This window comes from Mizuhopecten yessoensis, unplaced genomic scaffold, assembly GCF_002113885.1.
Source record: "Mizuhopecten yessoensis strain PY_sf001 unplaced genomic scaffold, ASM211388v2 scaffold716325, whole genome shotgun sequence".
NCBI classification, from domain to species: Eukaryota; Metazoa; Mollusca; class Bivalvia; order Pectinida; family Pectinidae; genus Mizuhopecten; species Mizuhopecten yessoensis.
Genome location: NW_018480060.1, coordinates 711472 through 723844, shown reverse-complemented (window position 1 = coordinate 723844; position 12373 = coordinate 711472). Strand labels below are relative to the sequence as shown.

Sequence of the window (12373 nt, the reverse complement as noted above, 5' to 3'; positions counted from 1 at the left end):
GCCGGGATCTGTATAAGTTGATGGCCGGGATCTGTATAAGTTGATGGCCGGGATCTGTATAAGTTGATGGCCGGGATCTGTATAAGTTGATGGCTGGGATCTGTATAAGTTGATGGCTGGGATCTGTATAAGTTGATGGCCGGGATCTGTATAAGTTGATGGCTGGGATCTGTTACACCCGCTCCTTTGAACTTGAATCAAACATAAAGGTGAAAAATCTTTATGCACTTGTAAAAACATCTAGTCTGTCTTTGAGCTATAAAGAAATGGGTGGTTGGGTGGTGCAGTGCATAAAGCACTCGTCTTTCACCACAGTGTAAAGGTACTTGGTCACCTGTCCAACCACATGGGTTTTCTCCAGGTACTCCGGTTTCCTCCCATATTAGGACCCTCTCTGTGTTTCAATCAAGACCCAAAAGATTGATTAATATGAGTTAAAAACTTGTTTCATAACTGTTGTATAAGTTTATATTTTATATTTAAATGTAATCACTGATAAGAATTTATCTAGTACCACAGTAGGACGGTATTGTTCATTGTGATTCAGTGTACTACGGTATGACGGTATTGTTCATTGTGATGATACTCTATATTGCATTAGAGTTTATAATTGGCACAAAAAGTACAGGTATACTACAGGTAGCTAGGTACAACATGTACATTATAGGTAGCAAAAAACTGCAAGTACAGGTATTTCATGGTAGCTAGGTATAATTATACAGTTACATTACAGGTAGCTAGGTAAAGTTGATACAGGTACATTACTGGTAGCTCGGTAAAATTGATACAGGTGCATTACAGGTGGCTAGGTAAAATTGATACAGGTGCATTACAGGGAGCTAGGTATAATTATACAGTTACATTACTGGTAGCTAAGTATAATTATACAGTTACATTACTGGTAGCTAAGTATAATTATACAGGTACATTACAGGTAGCTAGGTATAGTTATACAGTTACATTACAGGTAGCTAGGTATAGTTATACAGTTACATTACAGGTAGCTAGGTATAATTATACAGTTACATTCCAGGTAGCTAGGTATAATTATACAGTTACATTACTGGTAGCTAAGTATAATTATACAGTTACATTACTGGTAGCTAGATATAATTATACAGGTACATTACTGGTAGCAAGGGATAAATTATACAGTTACATTACAGGTAGCTAGGTAAAGTTGATACAGGTACATTACTGGTACCTAGGTAAAATTGATACAGGTGCATTACAGGTAGCTAGGTAAAATTGATACAGGTGCATTATAGGTAGCTAGGTAAAATTGATACAGGTACATTACTGGTAGCTAGGTACAATAAGTACAGGTATATTACAGGTAGCTAAGTAACATCAATACAGGTACATTATAGGTAACAAGGTACTGCAAGTACAGGTACATTACAGGTAACAAGGTACTGCAAGTACATGTACATTACAGGTAGCTAGGAACTCCAAGTGCAGGTACATTATAGATAGCAAGGTACTACAAGTACAGGTACACAACAGGTAGCTAGGTACAACAATTACAGGTACATTACAGGTAGCTAGGTTGAACAGGTACATTACATATTACCTAGGTTGTATAGGTATATTACAGGTAGCTAGGTTGTACAGGTATATTACAGGTAGCTAGGTTGTACAGGTATATTACAGGTACCTAGGTTGTACAGGTACATTACAGGTATCTAGGTTGTACAGATACATTACAGGTAGCTAGGTTTTACAGGTACATTCCAGGTATCTATGTTATAGGTACATTACAGGTAGCTAGGTTGTACAGGTAGCTAGGTTGTACAGGTATATTATAGGTAGCTTTGAACAGCATGTACAGGTAGTTATGTACAATAATTACAGGTAGATATGTTATACAGATACATTACAGGTAGCTGGTTTGTACAGGTATATTACAGGTAGCTATGTTGTACAGGTACATTACAGGTACCGAGGTTGTATAGGTACGTTACAGGTACCTAGGTTGTACAGGTATATTACAGGTACCTAGGTTGTACAGATATATTACAGGTAGCTAGGTTGTACAGGTACATTACAGGTAGCTAGGTTGTATAGGTACATTACAGGTATTTAGGTAATATAAAAACTTGTACTGATGTAAGATTTAGGGACCTCCATTACAACCTAGAAGTTGAGACATTCTAAGTTGATCAACTACCTATAGGTTTATCACATGAATGGCTGGATGAATCCACACTTTTCATGGTGATAATATGGGATACCACAAGACCACTGATCTGTGACCACCGTACACAGTAAAATATATTATACACAAGCCATTTTCTGTACATTTTGTATATGAATGAAGAGTTTTGACAGTAAGTAAAAAAGTTTATCTTCTCGACACTGGTTCACTAGCCCAGAACAGAAGTTATATCGTGCTTCACACCTGGAGTGTGACCGAGGACAGCAGGCACCCAGTATTGGCTGAATATTTAGGCTTGGGTACAGATATAGAGGGAAAATGTTACCTTAGTACAGCAAAGAACAGTTCATATAAATGACCTTGACTTACTTTCAAGGTCAAAAATATCAAAATAAATCAATCAACATTTCCTGGAGAGCCATAAGGTTTAGAGCCATGTTACTTGGATATGTTATAGACCAGCAGTATAAATATTAACAAATTGTGTTTAGGTCAAAGGTCAAATTAAAGTGTTGAGATGTGCTGATATTTTTCAAAGAACCAAAAGGTCATGTGGCCAGTATATTGCTGTCACATAGTGCTACACAGTTTGTTGAGAGACACTACCTTTACTTATGTTTTATCCATATTCAATGTGACCGGGGTCAATTATTGTTTTGTTTTTAAATGAAACTTTTAAAGAATCAAGAGGTCATAATATAAGTCTTTGAAATTTGGCCTATAGCTTGTTGAAATGTAGTGCCAGAAATTTCATAAAAAGGCAGGCCATTTATAAATCATGAGCATCTTCAGGCCCTTTGAGCCTCTTGTATTTCTAAGTGACAGCTAACTTCACATGAAGAAGACAATGTTTACTGATGTTGGGATCACTCAGGTGCTATCACATCAAACATTAGTAACATGGACACGATACATATATAGCATGATATCCAAACCACTTACATTTTTGTGACAATCAGTGATTCGTAAGATTTGAAAAAAGTTAGTGGTTAATAGTGCTACAGAAGATTTGAAAAAAGTTAGTGGTTAATAGTGCTACAGAGTAACACATCAATGTTTGTCACTCAAATTCATAGAGCACCTAAGAAATCCTCTTTACTGTACACATTGTTGCCTTAAACTTTCATGCAGTGGGATACAGCAGGCTAAAATCCACTTTTCTGTTAGGGGTTCACACATACTATCATGCCGTGGTATACAGCAGGTCAATTCTTTACAGATAAAATTCTTTGGAGATCCATGGTCACTGGTGGCCTTCTAGTCTCTAGTAAAAATTATTGATTGTATAAAGAATACCATAAACTCAGGAGATAGATATCTATGTTGTCTTTAAATCTTATTGTATAGTTACATTAAAATAATATATTACCAGAAACTAAAGAAATCCTAGTCTGCTATAGGAAAGAAAAGGCTAAGTAGAGATTACTACTCGGGAGACTTACTGAAGCCAACAAATAGGATTGTTATACGAATTAACAATAAATGTGTTCATTAAGTACCCAGGTAACCTGTTTAAATGAATATCTGAAAATTTCTATACGCATCACCTTTATCAGTACACCCGTACAGTAGAGCCTTTATAATGTAATCATTGGACTATGAAATCTGTCAGCGTCTTCTGAAGGTAGGTCTATTAACAATGCATGGTCCCAGTAACTCCTCGGAGAAAAACGCCATCGACTCCAACTCCTCGGAGAAGATAAATAACTGTGGCCTCCGACTCCTCCAGGAACATGACACTATTTGATGAAGTCCCAGGTAAGTACTTGGTGCAGGCAGTGCAGCGTCTGTCAATTACAATTACCTTGTGGATTACGTTTGTTACAATTTATTGGTGATTCAACACATTTACTTACAGAGTGGGACAGCCCCGACACAATGGTGGGAATACATTAGGAAACCTCATGTAGATATGTAGATATCTACACTGTTACTGATGTGATGAGAATTTAAAATATTAAATTATGATTATGCTAACGATGGTGCTTATATTTTTTAACTCACCTGTCACAAATTACCTGTGACCTTTTGTGCAGCACCATCTTCAACATTTCCTTTAAATGGTTTCTCCTATAGAACCATTAATATTTAACCTGTAGCTTGCTTTAGTAAAGGACTGCCAGGTTTGTTCAAGCTAGTGACCTTGACACCTTTCATAGTAATTAGGGTCAAAAATGTTGAAAACCTCAAATGACGTATTTTTAACCTTGACAGAATCAGAAATGTGATATTTGGCAAGTGTGTGTTTTGGTAGATGGCCTCTAAATTCTGTCAAACCTGTAACCTTGGTTATTTCTGGAGCTCACTAGGGTTAAATGTTAGATATAGTACTAAGTCAATGTGAATGTTTCTAACAGACAATTATATATAACTTGCTTCAAAAGTAAAAATGCTGAGGAATCTTCAAATACAAAATGAGCAGTACATGTAATACAAAACACAAACGAAGTTGAAATGTTAGTCCAAGTGCCGAAAAGTTTTATAAAGGAAGTACCAAAAGATTTTAAACAAGTACTAAAACATCTCTGTACCAAATCATCTTAACCCAGAAAGACTGACTAGGACTTTTAATTACCTTTTTTCCTCGTAGTAAGACTGATTTTTATCCTCCACAGTGGATGCTAGATATGAAATGCACATCAGTGATGAGGAGAATAGAGGGTTGGCTATAGATGAGGATGAGGATGATGAAGTCCTCCCAACAAGGATCAACCTGCGGGACTGGAACCCAGTAAGTTTTGTGTTAGATTAGAGATGTAAACCGGAACATCCGTTTATAAAAATGTTTGGGCACAATAGCTTGATTATCATAACATCATGTAGTCCTCCCATCAAAATGATAGGATGCAGTGTAGACTTCAACAGCTCTCTACTCATTTATGTCACACTTTAATGAGGTAAAATAGTTAAAAAATAATAATTGCTGAATGACTTGATATATCATCTATCTTACCTTTAAAATGTGTATATTTTGTTTTATTTCAGACCAAGCTATTATGTGATCTATATACAGTCAAACTGGCTAAGGAGGTAAGTACACATATACCAGGTATACATTTGTCTAGGTTTGGGTCCCAGTTTCTGGCAGTGAGGTTGGTCTGGTATCTGTCCTGCTGGGATCGGCCAGAGTTATGCAGTCCCTTCTATCTCCATGTCTTAGCAGTGGGCCTTGGCCGTTAGGTGTGTTGGTCTTGAGCCTCGCTTGTTGGACCTCATTCAAGAGAAATATCTTGAAGTAGCTACTTTGGCTATGCCTTTTTCTCTGCTGATGGTCAAGATCAATGGTCTGGACGCAGTGGAGGATATGGATTGTCAGGAAGCAGATCAGACAGGATAATGTTGTTTATTTCCCCCCCCCCCCCCCCCCGCTTACTTCAGCCTATTGCTTCTCCATGACGATGGCTTAATCGTGGGAGTGAAGATACATTCACAACATACCATACAACAAACATGTATATATTCATTGTGAGGAGAAAATGCTGCCGGGCAAATACAGAATTTATCAGTGAAGGGCGGCAAAAGTTTTACTGGGTGAACAGATTTTTGTCGGTATAGAGTATTGGAGAAATTAATGTCAAATGAGAACTTGTTTGTTTGGATAAAGGTCTTGTTCAGTAAAGAAAGGCAGGATTTCTCAGGAAATACATCATAAAAATTGGTTTAACAATAAAATAAAAACCTCAATATCAAATGCTAAATAATTTCGTCACTGACATTATATACTCAGTATAGTGCTGACTTTTATACCTTACATATATAAATGACCCTGTTGGGGGATGTTTATGTAAGAGATCATTTCTTGTGTTTAAATCCATGTTTGGTTTGATATGATATATAACAGGAGGTAGAAGATGTGTCGGACAAGTTTGTTGGGATGGAAGGACTCATGGAGAAGTTACCGATGAATAAGAAGAAGGCCACACTCCTGAAGACATGGAAGCGCAGGTTCTTCAGAGCCAAGGATGGCTGGCTCCATTACTTTGAGGTATTGTATACCACTTCACTGGTACCATTTTGAATCTGTCGTGTTCTGTAGTATCAGAGTATGATTTACTGTGATTTATCTTATTTGAACTTTATATTTTAGGTACATGATTTACTTGTATTTACAAATGTTGATATTTCATATGTATGGTTTTTGTATAGATAAATGTTTACTATTTGTTTTTTCTGATAAGATATTGAATACTTGATTAAACTGATTTCTTCACAATGTAACAGATATTTAAAAGTAATACCTGGTATTTGTTACAGTGTGAAAATATCACCTTATTATTAGCCAATCAGATTTCTACTTTCTATTCACCGCATTCTGTTCAGATGTAGGTGAGGCGTCAGTAGATTAAGGTGTTTTGTACATCTTTGCTACATACACAAAGACATTTACTTAACTACACCATTGCTAATATTTTGCTAGCAAATCTTACCAGATATACCTAATAGCAGCAATGACATATTTGCACAAACGTTTTCAAGCACGACGACATTAGAGTATGGTGCCATAGGTAACATACAGTACTGATTCCTGCACTGTTGTAATGCAGAATCATTTACCACATTGTAGGTACATGGACTTCGGAAATGTAAGGAATAGAAAATTAAATGGTCTTCCATTGAATTCCTATATATCTCATGAATATGGCAGAATGCTGATCTTTTCATGAGTACAAAGCATTAATGAAAATATTGGTATACTCTACGAAACTTGTGAAAAATTATATATATATGATATTCAGTGAGAAACCATGAAATATCCTGGAAAAATAAAATACTATTATGCACACATGTCTACAGTAAATGTGTAGGGCCCGAGTGACAATGTATCGGTCCAAAGCAGAACTAGATTACAAACAACTTGTGCTTACTTGATAATGAAATTATATTTGTATACATATTATTTACGATTGATTACAGACCAACAACCGTGACCGGCCGAGTGACAGTGTCCAGCTGATGGGAGGTCGTGTAGATGACCTTGGCAACAGGATTCTGGGGATTGATGACGGGGTAAGGAACAGAAATGTATAACCCTGTGATACTGTTTTATCAGTCACAAGATGAAAGCTAACGTTTCTATTGTCCCTGACCTCTCCAGTATTAACATCTCCAGCATTGAGCCTGACCTTTTCATTACTGTCTTGATCTGACGTTTGACCTCTCCATTTCTGACCTCTTTGGTATTGATATCCGTGGTACTGACCTCTGCATTACTGGCACTGACCTCTCCTGCACCAACCTTCATCATTAGTGAATATTAAATTGCAGTAAAATAATGATATGTACAGTGTACAATATTATGGAATAAATTAAATTACTTTTCTTGAGGTTGTTAATGTTGGTGAATATATGATGTGATATGAACCTGAAAAAGTGCTATTGACTGAGACTATTCCCAAAGTCTATATTGTATGACGCGTTAACACTGTTGTGTAGAGGGGAAGATACCTGATGGTTCGCTGTCCTACAGACACGGAGTACGGCCAATGGAAACTGGCACTGGAGTCTCAGACCGTCGACAATGTCGGGGCCACCTATGTACGCCCAGTCCTAAAATCTCCGCCAAACCCAAGACGGGTAAGTCCAGCAAGGATCTACTAAACATAGGAGTATGTTTGCTAAAACCTGACAAACCTCAGAAGAGTGATTTACTGATTTACTAACAATTTTACGAAACAAAAAAAGTTGTCCCGACACAATGTCCAGAGCCACTTCCATGTATGACATTCCCAAATTGGTTTTTTGGTGAGGAAAAATTGTTTATGAAAAGGGGAGAGACAATATGGCCTGTGGTGTTTGGCAAGTACCTTCAAGGTCAGCATTAACCTTTCAGGTCCAACAGGCTTTACTCCTACAAATTTCAAAATCAGATTGTAAGATTATTTTGCAAAAATAAAAAAGGGCCTGTTTTTCTGCTAAATTGGAATGATTTATTGCAAAGCTAGGAGAGAGTCACAATCTTTTTTTTAAATTGGTAATGAATATTATTGTAAATGCTGTTACTGTAAAAACTGGATATTTTAGAGCAGGTTATTTTCATGAGGCCGATATTATCAAGATTTTACAGGAAAATTTCCCGAATCGGTGCCAGTATTGTCTCGACAGGATCATTTGTAGTTCTGATCAGAGATACATACTGATGTAAGAACCTGATGTGGTTTATGTTTTGATGTACATATAGCCAGAACAATAAAAATATGAGATCTACATTTTACAGAGGAGTAGGACAAAGAATGGGAAATCAAACCTTTGTTTGCTCCTCATTTGTGAAATATTGAATCATAAACATTTGATAAAATGAGTTAAAGATGAGATGATGAGAAAGACCGTTGTATTTATTGTATTTTGTTGTGTATTTCAGAAGGTGGTACTGATAGATATTGGCAGTTGTAGCATCAGGGCTGGTATCCTGGGCCAGGAGGGTAAGGCAACTACTCATAGTAAACTTACATATCAGTACGAAGGGAGGGTAAGGCAACAACTTATAGTAACCTTACATATCAGTACGAAGACACAGACATATTCCTGTTAATATAGATTATTTCTCTGGGTATTAATTTCAATAAGTAATTCACCCACATTGAACACATTTCTTGTTGTTATTTCCTGGGTTCAGTGACTGTTACATAATATTGGATGTAACATATTATATTCGTGTGAGAAATCACACAGAAACATTCACCGTGTTTTATTTGACTAAATTACCTGTATATATATATATATATATTGATTTCCATGTTTGCAATATTGTAATGAGAATGGGGAGTATTTGCAATTTAATTCCTTTAAGAAAAGGTTGCAATTTCATGCGGGGAGAAATTTTATTTTAGAAAAATATGACACCAAAGATCTTAGAAGGGCAGATTATTTCATGCAGTCAAAGGGAGATAATTTAAAATTTTGTTCACTTACTAGCCAAATGACAAAACATGATGTCTTCTGTCCTAAGCTCTGCATAAATATGACTTGAATGATATTTTCCTTTCTATAACTGTGAGATCACTTACTATAAATAGAATTTCATGCGTTTTGTTGAATTTTCAGCCACTGTTCCCGAGGTTTTCTTTCCCAGTATGGTAGCCAGGAACAAGGACAGTGGAGAGATTCATATAGGTACCAAGGCGTACCACCCCGACATCAGAAAGACCTCCGCACTGATGAAGGCTGTCCGACCTACCAGTAAAATGGACAAGGTCAGTGACACAGGGCTGACCAAATCATAAAATTACGCGTCATTTCGCACAAACATTCTGAGAACATGTGTTACAGTATAATAGACTTCATTAAGTCTTGAGATCAATTTATTTTTTCCTGATTGAATTCTCAAACATATGATGGCTAGAACATTGATATTTCAGAGTCCTATCAACTTGTATTATTTTTACAGATTTTTTACTTCATCTGCTACCAATAATCAAATTCTCTCTCTTTCATTGTGTTTAATTTTAGTTTTAACAAATGATTTCGGTTTTTTGTTACTATTGTATAATGTAATCTACTACAATTACAATGCTCAATGACTTGGACATTTTTTCAATGTAGGCAGGAAAATATATGTTATAGATGTCTGTAATGTACACCAGGTAGAGACTTTGTGGAGACTTCGTAGAGGTCATACACTTGTAAACAATACGGGGCTTCTCTGACTGTATATATATTAGAAAAAAATCACCTTTCACCTTGGGAATGCTATATATAGTAACTTTTGTACTTTTTATTGCTGTCATAAGGAATTTGCCCTCATTACAGAGGAATTAAATGGTGAACTTTAATCACAGCAAACTGCCTACTGTGCTGTGTAAATCTAAAAGTCTTGTTTTCTGGACATGAATAGTCAGACCCTTAACTATTGTTGATAAAATAACTAAACATATTGTTATTCAAGATTAATTTTGAAAACTGAGGGAGGTGTCTTGACATTTGAATTTTCATTGAAATATAACTTTGTTATAACTTGGTATTGAAAATGTTGACTGATAAAACCAATTGCTACACTGAAACAATGTCATGTCATTGTTTCTTCTTTGACTTCGATTGTATACTTACTGTACTTAGTGGCTACTGACATTTCTACTTTGACTTCGATTGTATACTTTCTGTACTTAGTGGCTACTGACATTTCTACTTTGACTTTGATTGTATACTTACTGTACTTAGTGGCTACTGACATATACTGTAACTTTATCTACGCAATGTTCATGGTGTCATAAATCACGTTTCAGTCTGAAAGCGTCGTAAGTGATCTCACCAGCTTCATGGAGTACTCTGTATAACAAGTTTACTCGACTATAGAATGCATTGGAGTTTACGTCCTCAAATTAATCAATTCTTTCCTCTTTGCTTGAGAGTTTTGCTTCTAGAAATGTTGACATGATATTATATATAACTTCCATATTTACAACATTCAAACTTGTTCACAACAATATGTATATGATTTACGTAAAAAGAATACAAAAACTAAGAGATTCAAGCACTGTTTCACCTCTATAGAGCTTCGTTAGAGACATTATATAGAATTTATATATTAACATATTTCAAAGAGTATCAAAAGTCACTGATCATAAACACATTAGAAAAGAGAAGAAAAAAAGAGATCTGAATTCCCTTACGCTATAACCTCTTTATAAGTTTGTCAGGGAAAGAATGTTTATTTTGTATAAGATATCCAAATATCTCAAAATAAGCATAACAGTTTCGAATTCCTGGAAATATTTATTCAAATTTGCTCAAAATTTTGATTGTTATAAATTGTGTGATTTTTTTGATTTTTTTTTTACACGCAAAATCTTTTGTATACAACTTTGAATGTTTGTACATTATTTCTTCATTACTTACCCTCTGAACCCTTACTAGTTGTGGTGAACTCTGTCATCTCTTGATCTGGGGTTCATTTAACACTTGTAAATAGGGTAGTCATTTATATTCATCACTTTTAAGATTTGATACTTTGAATAATTTCACTTTTAGATAAATTTCTTACTTTTGAAATTCATTTAATCAATAGAATAGAAAAATAGGGCCAGGTAACAGATAGTATAGATGATATATCCAGATAGCAGATTCAAACTCAAGTTCAAAATATCACCACCTGCACGACTAACACAGTTTACCTGGTACTAGGGTCTTGAGAGTCACAGTCAGAGAGATGTTTGAATCCTATAATGGTGTGTGCTGGTGTATGGACAGCTGGTGTTGTGTGTTTGTTAATATCACTATGGTTACATAGGTGTCAACCATCTTGTTTTCATTTCTTCATCTCATCCTTTTTCTGTTGCTGACAAATATCCTCCAGAGAAGCCAAAATATCCTGTTTTCATACAAATGGAGCCCAATGAAATGAACAAATTTTTTTTATGATTTTGGAAGTATTTTTTTATATTTAACTCATTCACCACTGAAATTTCATTATGAACTATTTCAACCTTTGAATTGTAAGAGTGCAATTGTGTCTTCAGGGGTGCATGAGTTAAAAACGTAATAACTGTACTGGTCACACTGATGATAGTAAGTGTAATTATTTACCTTACAAAAGTCATTACAGCTTTATTTACTCGATGATAGTCCACCTTGTTTGGGACTAGGCCTTTTTCAGTCTTTCTGGAATGTCTGGATACATTTTTATTTAATTTAAAAAATACTTAACTATTCCATAAATGTGTTCATAAGTATAAGTGAACAATAACAAAATAGTCGTCTTTAATATTTGTCAATCAAAGAAAAAAATCATAATTTGTTTTAGAAATTGCTTAATTTCTTGAAGTCAGATTTAAAAGAAAAGAAAATTTTGATTGAAAATAATATTTTGAAAAAGTGTACCAAACAAACATTTTCAGTTATCGTGTTGATGTTATTAAAAACTACAATTATCATTGTACATTTTACTGGAAACATTAGGATGTTTGCTATTATGATAATAGTGTTTATATCTGAGATAAAGATACAACTGGAAAATGGAAAACGCTACAATTTCCCCCCGCATATTTCCTTCCCTCCCAAACCCCTGAGAGTTCTCTTGAGTGGGGAAATTCTTGCTGGAGGGCTTCCTTTGGTTGACACCTATATATGGTTTATTAACATTACTGGGTTTATTAACATTACTGGGTTTATTACTAGTAGTGGGTTTGTTGATTCACTAGGTTTATTAACATTACTGGGTTTGTTACTATTAGTGGGTTTGTTGATTCACTAGGTTTATTAACATTACTGGGTTTGTTACTA

At 35.3% G+C, this 12373-nt stretch overlaps 1 protein-coding gene across 6 annotated transcripts in view; it reads left to right on the top strand.

The window, feature by feature from the left end:
• LOC110443095 overlaps positions 1–12373 on the top strand; it is an 87273-nt gene that overhangs the window by 53850 nt on the left and 21050 nt on the right. For 4 of the 6 annotated variants that reach the window (XM_021487089.1, XM_021487086.1, XM_021487087.1 and 1 more), the window contains exons 5-12: positions 4774–4889; positions 5144–5188; positions 6000–6143; positions 7073–7165; positions 7592–7732; positions 8517–8577; positions 9200–9348; positions 10378–10389. In XM_021487089.1, coding sequence (XP_021342764.1) covers positions 4774–4889; positions 5144–5188; positions 6000–6143; positions 7073–7165; positions 7592–7732; positions 8517–8577; positions 9200–9348; positions 10378–10389 — 761 coding nt within the window. The remainder of the gene's footprint in view (positions 1–4773; positions 4890–5143; positions 5189–5999; positions 6144–7072; positions 7166–7591; positions 7733–8516; positions 8578–9199; positions 9349–10377; positions 10390–12373) is intronic. The other 2 variants (XM_021487090.1, XM_021487088.1) reach the window with 1 other exon arrangement.